Genomic DNA, 16,038 nt, shown 5'->3' on the forward strand with positions numbered 1-16,038 from the left:
TAATGGTAGTAGGAGGTTGCACTTTCTTTGCTGGTGCTCTGATCAATGGTGCTGCTCAAAACATTTTTATGCTCATCTTGGGTCGCATTTTTCTACGCTTTGGTGTCGGCTTTACTAACCAGGTAGCAAAACATAGAGTCTAGTAATCTTATTTTGGTAAGTACAACAAATAATCTGAGATAGTGTGAAATATGGTTTTCATCGCCAGTCATTATTTCAGTTAAAATAATTATTTTGATTCAAATTAACTTACTGATGAAATTGAAACTTCAATGTAAGGATTTCTTAACATTAAAATGAAGAGATTCAAGAACATGCGTGATTTATATTTTGACAAAAAAAGTATTTACCATCTGTATGTTTGATCATCATGTAAAGCAGTAAAGGGACAAAGGAGACATAGTTTGGAAGTATATTTATGTCACGACCCAACCCCGTAGGCCGCAACTGGTGCCCGACGTGGACACCCGTACATACTTACTAACCAAATTACGCTTACGTTTACACATTACGAATCCCATGCGTACAAAATTATAAACATATCTTTTAAATCGTTGTTTATATCATAAAGCATAATCGATCATGTTAGCGTAGTGTAGGAGAATACTGGACACAGACCAAGTAAACTTCACTGACCAAACATGACCCATGACCCACATACATGTCTACAGGCCTCTAATACAGACAACAGAATCATATGACGGGACAGGGCCCCGCCGCACCCAACATAGACATAAACATAAAGATATGTATAACTGAAAGGTCTGTACCAAAAGTATGGGCTCCGGATCAAAGGAGCACTCCAGACAGCAAACTATGGATCCTAAGCTGACGGATCACCTCAATAAATGTCTGTACCTGCGCGGCATGAAACGCAGCCCCCGAAGAAAGGGGGTCAGTACGGGATATGTACCGAGTATGTAAAGCATGGAGTACAGAAAATAAAACCATAACTGGGACAATAGTACAGAAATAAATATATATTCCAAATTATCAAGACGCTATTTCCATATCACAAATCGTGTATACAGATATCGGAAGTCAGATAATGCAGGCCCGAAATATCAGATCATATAAGCTGAAGTCACATGTCAGAAAAAGTACGGACCCAGAATGTTAAAATGCTTGTTTTTCAGACATGGATCATGTATACCGACATCATAGGTCAGAAGTAGTACAGAGGTTACATAATGCCTGAGAGCTTACTTTCCAAACACAAACTGTGCATATCAGAACCGTATATCGTATATATATGCATAACAGTTCCCGGCCCTTCTGTGAGGGACGCGGTGGACAGAATCATATAGCAAATTTATTTGTACTATGACAGCGCCGAGGAACGTACGGCCCGATCCATAGACATATAATAGTGCTGCGGAACGTGCAGCCCGATCCACAAACATATAGTATAATGCTGACATCGTATATCAGAAGAGATATAGAAAATGAATAGCTTACCAGAATATCAGAGTATTTACTTTCAAATCATAAATGACGCATATCAGAGTCATGCATAGGGCACAGGAACGTGGTCGCCACTCCTTCCTTTGGCGCCACAACATATCATATTTCAGAAGATTTCATATCTCCGAACATCTCCGTCACATAACACATCATATCATAACCACGGTAACCCCGGGGACATATCACACGCCGGGGAACCGGACACATCATACTTCGTAACATATACACGGTAACCGGGGACGGACATATTGTTATATCCCGTATTTTTGAACCTCGGAGCATCTGCTGGGGTGGGGCCCACATACCGAGATTTTTTTTTTTGGAACATCTGAAAAGTCATATGAATCACATATGTAAAGTTAAACACAACTCATGAAGTACCTTTGGACCAAATCAAAGTGGAAACCCTCCAAACGAATATTTTTAAGAAAACGTTTTCGGGTGACCTGACTTTGGGGGGCAAAAACTGTATTGTAAGTTTGGAATTTCGAAAATACCTTGAAATAGAAGTTGTAGATAATTGAATTAGCTTTCCATCCATAGGTCGTGGGTTCCCAGGTGACGTCGGTACAAGGAGATATGAACGTTTTAAGGTCGAAAGGTCAGTGGGCTAGGCCCAACTCGGGACCAACCGAGTTGGCCCAAAAAAATGAGAAAAAAAAATTCAGGCCCAAGTGAGGAGCCATTCGGCCATGGTCCATAAAAAGGATCCAAGCCCATGGAATTAAGTCATGTGGTCAATGAATAAAAGACCACTTAATCATCCAAATTCCATAGAACTTTCAAGAGAAAGAATAGGAGGAAAAACAAGAGAAAAACAAGAACAAAAAGAGGGCATTTCGGGTTTGGCCATAGAAGAATCACCCCTCAAAATCTTGCCTCTAAAATTATTTTCTTGTTGAATTCCTACTAAATTAAGTGTCCTCTACAACTTGGTGTAATTGTTTTGGAAGAAGGAGCACTTATTTCTTCAAGTTGACAACTTGTTCAAGTGAAGAAGTTTGTAGAAAAAGGTAAGAATCAATTCTTTTTTCTTATGTTATGAAGGTTTGTTTATGTTGTGGTATGTGGAAATGAGTAGAAATTATGGAAATAAGGAAGTTTGCAAAGTGGGTATGTATATATATATGTAGCCATGGGTGTATATATGTTGTATACATATATGAGTTGAATTTTATGTTGCATTCTAGTTGTGGTTATGATGGAAATTATATTGGGAATGAAAGTTGAATGAATTTTGGTTGAAGTTGGAATGTAGATGATTATGTCACTTTAGAATAATTTTGTGATATTATGGAAATGAAGTTGTTAAGATGTGAATTATGATTATGGTTGATGAATTTGGAAGTTGGAAACTTGTTATGAAGTTGTATGCCAAAGATTTGATGTTTTGCATAAGTTATGATTTTGGCGGAAGATTGTATATCATGTATATCGAGTGTATATCTTAAGGAAAACGATATGAAATGTTTCTAGAACTATATGGTGATGATCATGATGGTTGTTGAATATGAAATTATTGATCTTAGTTGAAAGTTGGGTTGAATTGAAGATTATGTCAACTTGTGAGAAAAATGACTAGTTGAAGGATATTTGTGTTTTTAATGTTCATTGTTGATATTGTTGTTGTCGTTTGGGTTGTTGTTGATGATTTATAGCCGAGTTGAATTCTCGGGGTGTCATATGTATAGGGGAAGTGCTGCCGAAATTTCGGTAGCCAAATATGCTTAAAGTTGAAATAATGGCATTAATAATTCACAATTGGTAAACTTGACCAATTGCAGTTTTTCGACGAAACGGGAAGTGAGTTTGGAAAGGCTTAAGGAGCGCGAAAGGTATGTAAAGCAACCCTAATTCTTCCCTTGGCATGCCCCTAGTGTGTTAGGGTCGGATCCGGGCCTCGAAGGACCTCTTGGCCCTCGGAATCCGCAAGACAAAATTTCAGTTTTTCCTTCAGTAGAATTGAACCATTTTGATACGCTTTTTCTGAAATTATGCAATTTTGCTCTAAATTATTCAGAAAGTCATAGAATGTTTGTATAACCTTTTTATGTGATACTATATGCTTAGAGGACACAATTTGAGCCCGCCGCCTTGTTTGTCCCAAGGCGGGCCCGCTATTTACGGTTTTGCCCCTAATGTGTTAAAGCTTCCTTTTTAAGCGATTTTTGAAAGAAATGTTTTAATTACCCTACTAATCGCTTAACGAATATTATTTTAAATATTCTGTTAAATATTATAAATTATTTTGACACTCGGAATGACTTCGGGAAAGTTATACTTCTGTAATTTATTATGATATCCGAAATACATTTATTATGATTCCGTCCGACCCCATTGGATTTGTTTGTCTTTGATACGCTTCATCGAGTCTTTGAAAACATTTATTATATTTTTAAATTGCATTAGTCTCTCACTACTCCATTCGTGGATGTCCCAATATTTCCCACACTGAGCCCGGGCCAGGATATGTTGTCAAGCGTAATTCTCTGCATTGTTCGCCGCGTCCCGATGTGAGGGGGCAGGTATACGCGTACATGGGTCTGTGGAGTATGATGTGCCATGTCCGCCTATTCTGATCTGATCTGTATGGCCATTTTGATATGACATTATATGATACGGGGCCACGCCCCTTTTTCTGATTCCTCTGTATAGTGGCACCAGCGTCGGGAGGGTGGCCACATTCTGTCTGCCGAGTCCCGTGTCAGGGACCGGATATGATATGATATGATATGACATATGTTTCTGTACGCATTCTGTCTGTTTTGGAAATATGCATTTGACACTCTGGATTCTGTACTCATTTTCTGTAACCATTATGATTTGACTTCTGTGATTCCGCTTTACATATTCAGTACATATTTCGTACTGACCCCCCTTTCTTCGGGGGCTGCGTTTTCATGCCGCGCAGGTACTGACGACAGGTTCGCTGATCCACACGTTTAGGATCCTATTTCTGCTATTTGGGGCGCTCTCTTCTACAGAGCCCATCTTTTGGTACAGTCTGTCACTGCTATCTGGATATGTACTTTGTTCAGGGTATGACGGGGCCCTGTCCCGTCTTATGATTATGATATGTTCTGTAGAGGTCTGTGGATACATCTGTGTGGGTTCTGTACATATGTTTGGGATATTCTGTTCTGTGATGGCCTTATCGGCCTATGTGTGCCAAGTCTGCTTTTCTGCTAAATTCTGTAGCGACCACTAATACTATTATTATATTATTATTCTGTTAATATGCTAATTTGGGGTATCGGGTACGTATAGGTGCCCAGCTCGGGCACTGGTCGCGGCCCACGGGGTTGGGTCGTGACACATATACCACAGTACCCCGGAACCGGACACATCATACTTCGAAATTCATATATGGAACCCGGACCCCGACAAGGGACTCGGCGAACCATCCGCACGATACATACCGGCCCGGGATCCGGTGAAAGGGATCATAGCACATGCACGAGCAGAGTAGTGAGCAACTAAATGCACATAAATCGAGACTCGATAGAATGATCGAACGTGTCATCAGAATATTCGTAGCAGGTTATTCAAACAGAATGCTTATATCAGAACATTTATGTCAAAATACTTGTATCAAAATACTCAAGTCAGAACACTTATAACAAAATACCCATATCAAAATACTTATGTCAAATTACTCGTATCGGAGTTAGTATGTGAAAGTTACGGACATTTCAAAGCAAATCCATACGACAGATCAATTCGAAGGAATCGAACGTTAGTCATAATGTACGTATACCTTTTGGGTAGCACGATAGATTGTATCGAAACGAAACCTCTGGAATTATTTTGCATATCAAAATATATTATAAGACTCATCAGAATAATCGGACGTACTATCAGAATATTCGTACCAGATTACTCAAACAGAATATTCGTATCCGAATACTTATGTCAGAATACTTATGTCAGAACTTTATATCAGAATTCTTGTAGATGAATACTTATATCGGAACACTTATGCCAGAATGCTTATATCGAAGTACTTATATCAAAAAGGGCATACGAATCATATCTTTCGGATGTTCTGGCGGATTATGTCGAGACAGAACTTGTGAGACCGTTTGTACACATCAGAATAGATCATAGAACTTAATGGGATAGTTAAAATGCTTATCGTTTAGTAGTGGAGGGAGCAGCTAAAAGTTTCCTTTAGTTATTGCTCAAAAATAAGTCAATAGCACAATCGGGGTAGATTCGGAATCAGTGGGCCCACCTCGGGTCAACCGAGGTGGCGGACACAAATTACGTACATTAGACCCTATGGAGTCATCCATGGAAGTTTCAGAGCGATCCGGTTACGTTTGTGAAAGTTATGGATGTTTAAACATTTTCCAACAAACATAAGGATTATAGTTCAATTACATTGAATGAATAGTGTCCAAAATCAAACTCGAATTTCTACGAGCAGAATAATCCCCGATGCTCAAATTCAAACCTAGTACACCTAGGACATGCCAAGAGAAGGAAAGGGACAGCTTTACATACCTTACGTGCGTCTTACGCTCGCTTAGACTCAAATCCCGTTTGCTCCAAAATCTACAAATTGTCACAATTACCGAACATAAGTTATAAGGCTTTGGGAGTTCATTCTTAGCCCTTACTTGTCTACAAAAATTTGGGCAGCATCTCCCCTATAAATTCAACACCCCGAGAATTTAACTCGGCCAAATAATTCAACAACAACACCAACAATCATTATAAAACACAATATAGCATAACTAGTCTTCTTTCCAACATAGTGCAATAGCTTTCATTCCAACTTCACACTTTCAATTCAATACCAACATTCTCTTATTCATTTACTAATCAAAATCGCTCCAATGCAATTCGGAAACACTTTATATCATTTTACAAAATATTCACAAGATATACAAAATATACAAATTTTCCACCAAAACCATAATTCGTCCGAAACTTCTAATCTTCAACATACATATTCATAACATATTTCCATCTTCTAATTCCATCAACAATAATTATAATTTGCACCTTAACAACTTCATTTCCATAATATCATAAAATCATTCTAAAATGACATAACCTTCTACATTCCATTTCAATACCAACTTAAACCATTTAACCTTCATTTGTATTATAATGATCACAACAACACAACTAACATATTAAACAAAATTAATTCATTTCCATTTCGACTTCCATATACCACACGGCCATACCCTATATTTCCAACTTCAACCAATTTCATTCAACTTTCATTTCCAATACAAATTCCACCATAACCACAACTAGATTACAACATAAAATTCAACTCATATTGTCTATACATTAGCACACACACACGGCCACATGTTCATATGCATACCCACTTTGCAAACTTCCATATTTCTATGATTTCTACTCATTTCCACATACTACAACATAAACAAACCTTCATAACATAATGAAAAGGGATTAATTCTTACCTTTTCCTCCTTAGTTCTTCACTTAACCAAGGTGTCAAATTGATGAAGCAAGGGCTCTATCTTCCAAAACAACTACACCAAGTTGTAGAGGAGCCTTGAATTAGTGGAAATACAACAAGAAAATAATTTTTGGAACAAGATTTTAAGGAGTCAATTTTTCTATGGCCAAAGCCGTATAGGCTCTTTTCTTTTCTCTTCTTCTTTCTTATTTCTCCTTCTTTCTATTTTCTTGAATGTTCTTTACAACATGATGAACTTATATAGTCCCTTTGGTCAATGGTCACATGATTTGTGTGTGCCATGGGCTTGGATTTTTTTTCTTTTTCCACTCATCATGGCCGGCCACCCCTAGGTGGATTGGGCCTCTTTTTTTTTTTTTTTTTTGAGTCCAATTGGTTATAAATCTTATTTTGTAATTCCCGAAACTAATTTTCGAAATTTCAATTTTGCCCTTGGCCTTCCTCAATATTTCCGCATCAATATTTTTCACAAACAAAACATATATATTGAATAAAATCAAATATGGCCTTATTGCTTACAAAGCAAATTTATTTCGAATTTTCCGAATATGCAAAAATACGGGGTATAACAATTTAATTACCGTATTCCATCATAATATTTGGGCATGTATTTGAAGGGTACCTCCTGTATACCTATCAAAAATGGCACCTTCAAAATGGCCTGGTGCATTCAACACAAGCTTCCAATTCTTCATAGGCCTTGACGTTGTTACTGCAAATTGCATAAATTATGGCACCTCTAAACTCACCTGGGGATGGCGCCTTTCCCTCGGCCTAGCCATAGTTCTAGCTGCAACAATGACCATAGGTGCACTTCTCATTCTTTTTTTTTTCTTTTTTCTTTTTTTTAAATATAATGGTGGTGTCAAGGTCAATTTGCGAACACCTCAACTATTTTCTCAAGTACCTGCTACTCCCTCTAGCATAAATATTGGGTATTTCTGCCCATTAAAATTTAGTCATATGAAAAGAAATCGCCTATCCCTTATTACGGGACCTTTACTTTTGAGTAGCAAATGCTTCAATTTCCTTGCCCTTGAGCCAGGCCTGCATTTTATATCTTTGACAAGATTTGAACCATTATCTTCCATAATTTATATCTCATTTTATTACCACAACTTGGACACAGGTGCACTTCTCATTTCCGATACACCTAGCAGCCTATTTGAGCGAGGAAAATTGGAGCAGGCAAAGCAATCGGTTCGTGGAACCACTAGCAACACCGAAATCGAAGCAGAGTTAGCTGATCTTATTAAGTCTTGTGAAATTACAAGAGCTTCTAAGTTAGAGCCTTTTTGTGACAATCTTTAAGAGACAACACCGGCCTCATTTGGTCATGTCCATTGCCATACCATTTTTCCAGCAAACGAGTGGTATTAATATCATTGCATTCTATGCACCTGTGCTTTTTCGATCAGTAGGTTTAGGAAATAAATCGGCTCTACTGAGTGTTGTGATTCTTGGAGTAGTCAATCTTGGTTCAATCCTTGTGTCTTCTAGTATTGTTGATCGGTTTGGTCGGAAATTTCTCTTCATACAGGGCAGAGTACAAATGCTCATCTGCCAGGTGCATGCTCTAACTAGATATATAACTGGCACAACTCATTATGCACATAAAAAATTCAAGATAAAACTCACCCTAAATAATTAGTTGATGAGTTTAAGTTTTGTATACTAACGTGTATAAATGTTTTCTAGAGAATCTTTCGTTTATGTCCCTTCAGACAAACTTAATTAGGCAGTAGTCCACATATACAAAACCTATACACTGATATGTATATTATGCGTATAGTATATGCATAGTATATGTATATCTTAATATAAATATACAAAATTTGTTGGATATTTTGTAAACTAGATCACTTAAAGGTACTGGGTTGTAATTATCTCCTTTCTCTACAACAAGCTGAAAGAGTTGGTTTTTGTTTTGTGATAGAAAACTCATGTGCCAATTTTAGTTGCATGACTTTCTATTACTTGGAGCCAAAGAATGCTCAATTACTTGGTGCCAAAGGATGCATTGCTTGGAGCCAAAGGATGCAAAGATGTGGAGGATAATTGAAATGCCCATGTAGCACACTTGGAGTCCTAGTCATTGTTTGCCGCCTATAAAAGAAGAGGCAATTCTTCTTTGTTCATCATCCCAAAAATTCATAAATCCTTTGTAATGAATAGAGAGTTGAGAGAGCAGTTCTCTCAAGTGTAATTGAGATCTCTCTCCTTTCTTTGTTAATAATATAAAGGCAACTATTCTCCGGTGGACGTAGGATCATTTTGATCCGAACCACGTTAAATCTTGTGTTATTTCTTTTACGTTTCCGCTAACACATAGGGGTGGGCATGGTACGGTATTTGAAACTTCGGTATGGTAATTTCGGTTTTCGATTTCTAAAAATACTATACCATTACCATACCGAATTAATTCGGTATTTGAAGTTCGGTTTCGGTATTTTACGGTACGGTAAATCGGTAACCAAAGTTTGTTCGACTTTGACGAACATATAATCATATCGTAGAGAATTACTTCGCCTATTCAAGAAACGTCTTAATTATATCGTACTAACACCTCACATATGAAAAATTCAAAAGAAATTATAAGCAATCCGCTTCATAAATCTTATACAACAAAAACATTTCAATCAAGAAACAGTAGTCAAAGTTCAAACGTCTAAACAATTAGTTTTTTACTAATACTAATTTAAATATTTGTTAGTATTATGATATATACTAATCTATAAGAATTGTATATGTAATTATATACTTCGGTATGGTATTCTGTATTTCGGTATTTTCTTTATAAATATCGAATATCATTTTTTTTTTTAAATGCATACCAAATACCGTATCAAATGTCATAATACCGAAACCGCGGTATAAAAAATTTCGATTTCGATATGGCAATCGGTATATGCCATACCATGCCCACCCCTACTAACACAAGCCAAATAAGGTAACTTGAAAAATAGAAGCACACATTATTAAGTGAAGTGCCACTGGTTAAGGTCTTATTAAGGGTCCAGGTATATAAGTATGCAAAGAGTTTTAACTTTTATGTAGTGTGGTGCATAGTTTTCTTACATTATCTATATTATATTAAAAACATGAACTCCCTAATTTGAAAGTTAAATTACGTAAATACCCTTCTTTAAAATTAAAAACCAGAAAAAAAAAAAAAAAAAAAAAACTTTACGGCCAGCACCAAGCCAACAGTCACAACTATTCAATTTTCCGAATGGTCTACGAATAACAGACACGAACACGAACAACTATTCAATAACCTCCTTTTTCCAACTTCTTTTGATTTTTTCAAGGCATCAATTAAGCCTTGCAATTACGTGGAAGTCAAGTGAAATGGGAGTGGTTTATGGATAAAAGATGGTGACGACATTTCATGCTTAAGCATGGATCAAAGCCATGCCTTCTCAATTCCTACTTCATGGGACAAAACATTTAAGATCAGTGTTTTATGTAAAAAAAAATTGTAAGCAATATCAACATTTAAAATTAAAAAAATAATCAAATCATTAAGAAAACAATTATCAAATTAATATAATGAACATTCCCACGCTCAACTTCTTTTCTATTATGCGCAAAATCTGTTTAACTATTTCAATTGCAATCATAAGGTATTCGAATAACTGCTTCAATTGCAACATAATGGTTTGATTAATAATCTATATTATATTAAAAACATGAACTCCTAACTTGAAAGTAAAATTACAAAACTGCCCTTTTAAAGTTAAATGCCCTATTTTTAACTTGCAAACCGAAAGAACGCTACTCTTAGGAACACCAAACCCACCGTTTGGGGCTCACGTAGGACTGTCCATATACATTTCAAAATGGATAAATTTCGAAACCTACAGTTAAGGCATTTTCTTCCTGAATTTGCTTCTAATAAATATATTAAACTTTAGTCACGTGGTACAGGCCACTAACGAAGTGGGTAAGTTTAAATTCTTCATTTTTCTATGGCATATATAGAAATAATTTTATATGTTATTTCCTTAAACTGTATTCACATCCTTCATATTGCAATGACATGCATAGAGTATCTATTTCTTTATTTATTTTCCACCTATTTAAGTAATATTAAAGTCCACCACCTTTTTATGCATATTTTAGTTTATATCATCTAACTTTGGGAAAGAATAATTGTCTATTTACAAAATATCGTATTTGATTGGAATAAACTTCAAAGTTTGGTGTAATTTGTATTAAAAGCCTGAAGCCTAAAACAACAAAATTTATACTAAAATATCCGCTAATAAAATATATTTATATTTGTACAATAATAATTAAGGTAACGACACAAGTAAAAGTTGAAAAACTTGAAATAATGGAAGAATCAAGGATCAACGATAACTTATGTGACCTGTGTCATTCTAACTCTAAATCAGTATCGGATAATGTGGGTACAGAGTTACCTTTGCTCGGAAATGGTTTACCCTATGGGAGTTTTCGGTGCGTATTCGAATTTGATTAGGTTTCAATATGAATACCGAACGCTAAGTGAATACCTATCTATTCTATATCTATATCTATATTATACTAGTGTACTTCCCCGTGCTTCGCGCGGTCGAAAAGAATTTGTTTTACACATATAAGAATCATAGATTTAATGAAAGAAAAATAAAAGATACAAAAAGTTTGTCATAAATAAATTAAAATATAGATAATCTCCACATTTAGCTTAAAATATTTATTTCTTCCGAGGGAATAAATTTTTATAGATAAATGCACAAAAAGTGAACACATGCTAATAAGCATAACAATTGTAGATGTACTGAAAAGCAAGAGAAATATATGGAGAAAAAAAAAGATGAAAAAGGGCAATAATAACATAACACGTTTGTCGGTCTTAAACCTCTCATAAGCCAAGAATCATATTTATCTCTTTTTTTTTTTGTTTTTACTTTTCTCTATTTACTTTTTTGTAATTTCCCTTCTATTTTCAATGTATCTTTCTAATAATATTAAATGACTCAATAATTAATACTCCACTTCTTCCTATTTTTTCTCCCATTTTTTTCAATTCTCAATTGCAGTATTTGGCTGTGCATTTAGTAATGCAATAAAGAGAGGTTCTGTCTGCAAAACAATACTCCCTCCATTCACTTTTACTTGTCCATTATGAGCTTTGTACATTCTTTAAGAAATAATAAATAAAGTTCATATTTTACCATGATACTCATATTAATTGGTGTATAATTGTATTGAATTTGAAAAATGATTTGGAATGAGTAATTAATGCCAAGGGCAAAACAGGAAAAATAATTTTTTTTTCTCTTGATATGCGAAAGTGGACAAGTAAAAGTGAAAATCTATTTTAGAATAGTGGGAAATTAAAAGTGAACGGAGGGAATAGTTGCGTACTGTGTATTAGTAGTAACTCCTTTTTACGATTCAAAATTAAAACGGTTTTTGGTTATTTTACGAGTAATTGTATATTTATTAGCCATATATCATATTCAATAAGAATGTAGTAAAGTATACAAATGAAAAGTTTTCTATGCAACAGTTAATTACCATAATTATAAGAAGTTATGAGCCAATTATTAGTACTTTTTTGCCTCCCCTATTCTTTCTTCTACAAATTATTAACTTCTCTTCCAGATTTCATGCACAGTACAAATTATAAATGTTATACAAGCACATTGACTTGACACAAATAAAAATATTAAAATTTCAAAAAATTACAAGTCGAAAAGTACGAAGTAAATCAATTTAAGAAAGCTAATGATATTTACATGCCGATCAATAAAATATTAAGGAATAATTTTAAAGCCAGCCATTTTTTTCTTCTTTAATACACAAAGATATTGAATACATTGTCCATAAAAAAATTATGAACACACGTGCTTGTTAGCCGTGAGCCTCTCTCTGATCACATCGACCTAAAATTTAAAAAAAAAAGTTCAAAAAGTTTATAGGAATGAATAGCTCAATATCTGGAAATATTTTACAGTTATAAATTGTCAATTTTTTTTTATGACGATTTCAAATTTAAAAAGCAAACTCGCATGTAGTGGTGCAAGGGGAATAGATCGGTAGGAATAGAAATGACATGGGAGTTTTTAAGAATTGTGGTAGCTTTTGTTTTGTCATTCTTTTTTTTTTTTCTTTAATCCCTTTTCGAATCTTTTATAACATTTATAATTTGTTGATTTGGTAGATCCTGTAAACAGATATATAGATACCAATCTATAAATCTATCAAAAAAAATTCAATCCGACCCTAATTACATGTCACCAAATAAAATAAAAATTCATCCTGGTTAGAGTTAAAACCAAAGAAAAGCAACAATTGGACAATTTAAGACCTTGAGTTAAAAGGGAAAAAAATATACTCCTTCCGTCCCAAATTATGTGACTAATTTGACTTTTATGTTGGATTAAATCAACTAAGTATTATAAAATTGAAATATGGATATCTTCTCATCTCAATATGGCAAAATCTAGTTTCAAATTAAAATATTGATCAAACTTTACATAATTTAACTCTTAAGAGGCAAAAATATCACATAAATTGGGATAAAGGAACTATACCTTATCTAGCTTCTAAGAGTTTTGAGAACAATCATGTATTCGATGATGTAATGCTCTTCATACCAAATTATTCTAAAAGTCTCGTGAATCTTCTTCTGCAATCAAGACACAAAAGTAAAGATCTATTAGCTTACCCTAATCAAATAAGTCAGGTTGTACAATCAGAGAAAACAATAGATATTATAAATGAAGATGGGAAGAAGATGATGAATGACGAAGAAATACGAAAATTAAAACTGACGAAAATTATAAACCCAACCATACATATGAGTTATGGAGGAAAAAATCTTATAATAAAGTATTATGTTTTCCACATATACACCTAAAGAAAAAAGATAGTGGAATAACACTTTACGGAAACAAAAACAGTAGGAATAGCTTTTAGAAAGAAAGAAAAAATGCGACCTTGGAAAATAAGAAACCAGCAACCCTTGAAATGGCCCATTCTTCTATTGCCAATAAAGAAATAGTAATATGCTGGAAACTTTTAAGCTTCTGGTAACAGTTAAATCGTGGGTTCATATGCTGGAAACTTTCAAGCTTCCCCTCATTTAATAATGCAATTATTTCCTTCTCAGTTAATTATGTAATTATTTAGCCACTTTTAAATATTTAAAAAACAGAAAAAATAGGAGAAAAAGGCAAAAAAACCACAAAAAAGATAAAGAGCAATGCTGGCCATAGAGAGGTGTCACATCACCTTGTCTATGCCTAGCTTTATATTATATATAGATTATAAGCATGAACTCTCCAACTTGAAAGTTAAATTACTTAAATGCCCCTATATTAAACTAATAAATACTCTAATAATTAAAAAAAAAAAAAAAAAAAACGCATACGCACAACCCAACAGTCACAACCGGTAGGTCCTGGGTTCGAGTCACAATGGAGGGGAAGTGTGGAAACACTATAAATCCTCCTAAATGGGTGGGAAAAAAAAAAAAAAACAGTCACAACCTTGCATTCATTCTTTTCTTATTAACTTCCAGATGTGAGTCCTAATCAAGGCGGTGGCTATTCTCTTCAAACTACTTGCCGCAATATATTGGAGAATGAATCTGGTCATGAAGTCTCTAAAGTTTGAAAGCTAACGGATAACTTTTTCCTTTTTATGTTTGGAACTCATCAACTTCAGTTACGTGAAGAAAACATATGGTCATGGAGCAAAGCAAATGAGATGTGCTAATGTTTTATTTATATTCTCATTGAAGGATTATGATACACAACCAGCGGATGTGGGCACATGGGACAATGCTGGTCCAAAAAAAAAGTGGCATGTGATGTGAAGCCAGTGGGTTCAATCAACTTGAGAGAAATTTTTCGAACTGTCGCTATTGCAAATATTTCCTTGCATTTCAACAGGTTTAGACCAAAACTATAGTATACTGTAAGATCTAACATAATTTATTCAATCTATATATGTATTTTGTCTTATTCAAATTGGTCTTTATGTTGTTCCTCTACATTGTCACCTGAGTTTTCACGTATTTGACAATTCTAAATAACATTAAAATTGAACAGGAAAAAAAAATTCTATTCTAATGGACAACAAATCAATGCGAAACTTGGCAGAATGCCCACTTACCAAATATTTTTAAAAATAACACGTCTACTACAAACAAGCCATAACCCACAACGGTTCTATTTTACAAATAATAGCCTCTCACAAGTACATTCTCCACTAAATAATGACGACTCTGATAATACCTTCCAACGTGTTAGTGGGGAATTTGAATAACGTAAACACTTTGTTAGTGGTGTATGTCTATTTGTTATTTTTTGTCCTTTTTTCCTCCCTTTCATTTGATTCCCAAATTGGACTTGAAGATGTGAAATATGAGTGCTGTCAATGAGTGTCGTTTTTTTTTTTTTTCACACTTTCGGAATCAATAAATGCTACGTTTTCTTGGAAATGAAAAAGAAGAGGATTAGTAGGCACTAGGCAGTACAAGGTATATATTCCCCTATCTTTTAGGAATTAAAATAGAAAAGATAAACAAAATACTCATGTTAGTTATGGAATCTAGCACTTTTTTTATTGACGTTGAAAATATATAGTGAAATTTCTTATAAATTTTGATGATCATAAATAGATATGTGCTGATTGTTTAAGCAGCAGAGATTTTGTACTTTATACAAAATATAAGAATGGTCCAGTTTTTTACCACTGCATGATATTGTGTTTAGATTTGGTTCTGTTCGAATTTATATGGCATCGTTCGGATTTAAACATTCAAATCTTCACTGTAAATTTAGACATATAATTCCTAGATTGTTTTTTCCATATTTTAGAACTACGTAAAAAGAATTATATGTCACAATAATTAATAATTTAAAATATTTAAAAGGCATATATAAAAAGATCCGATAAAAAAAAAAAACTGACTCTCAAATTTAAAATGTCACATAAATTAAAATGGAGAAAGTATATATTTAAGGTAAAAAGTGATAGCTAGCACAAGGGGGCAAATGAATTGTGCACTTATAGTGGAGAAAGGAATAGTTATAGAGAATATAAAAGTTAATACATTATAGAGAATATAAAAGTTAATACATATGTAG

At 34.3% G+C, this 16,038-nt stretch overlaps 1 protein-coding gene and 2 long non-coding RNA genes across 3 annotated transcripts; 1 reads left to right on the forward strand and 2 right to left on the reverse strand.

The window, feature by feature from the left end:
• Nucleotides 1-310: 310 nt before the first annotated feature.
• On the reverse strand, nucleotides 311-7,123 carry LOC132627119 (uncharacterized). Its single transcript, XR_009577787.1, has 3 exons — nucleotides 6,909-7,123; nucleotides 5,971-6,021; nucleotides 311-858 (listed from the first exon to the last, which is right to left on the reverse strand). It is a non-coding gene; the product is annotated as an uncharacterized LOC132627119 (long non-coding RNA).
• A 131-nt stretch (nucleotides 7,124-7,254) lies between these two features.
• Nucleotides 7,255-8,506, forward strand: LOC132627118 (uncharacterized). The gene has a single exon (XM_060342255.1). The coding sequence runs from the start codon at nucleotides 7,571-7,573 to the stop codon at nucleotides 8,237-8,239; it is 669 nt and encodes a 222-aa protein (XP_060198238.1). The 5' UTR covers nucleotides 7,255-7,570; the 3' UTR covers nucleotides 8,240-8,506.
• A 4,084-nt stretch (nucleotides 8,507-12,590) lies between these two features.
• Nucleotides 12,591-15,074, reverse strand: LOC132621995 (uncharacterized). Its single transcript, XR_009575785.1, has 3 exons — nucleotides 13,882-15,074; nucleotides 13,477-13,571; nucleotides 12,591-12,825 (listed from the first exon to the last, which is right to left on the reverse strand). It is a non-coding gene; the product is annotated as an uncharacterized LOC132621995 (long non-coding RNA).
• Between the last annotated feature and the right edge of the window lie 964 nt (nucleotides 15,075-16,038).

Source organism: Lycium barbarum, chromosome 2, assembly GCF_019175385.1.
Source record: "Lycium barbarum isolate Lr01 chromosome 2, ASM1917538v2, whole genome shotgun sequence".
NCBI classification, from domain to species: domain Eukaryota; kingdom Viridiplantae; phylum Streptophyta; class Magnoliopsida; order Solanales; family Solanaceae; genus Lycium; species Lycium barbarum.

Bases quoted from the DNA above. Each gene is read 5' to 3' on its own strand.
- LOC132627118 (XM_060342255.1), top strand. From the start codon at position 7,571: ATGGCACCTTCAAAATGGCCTGGTGCATTCAACACAAGCTTCCAATTC.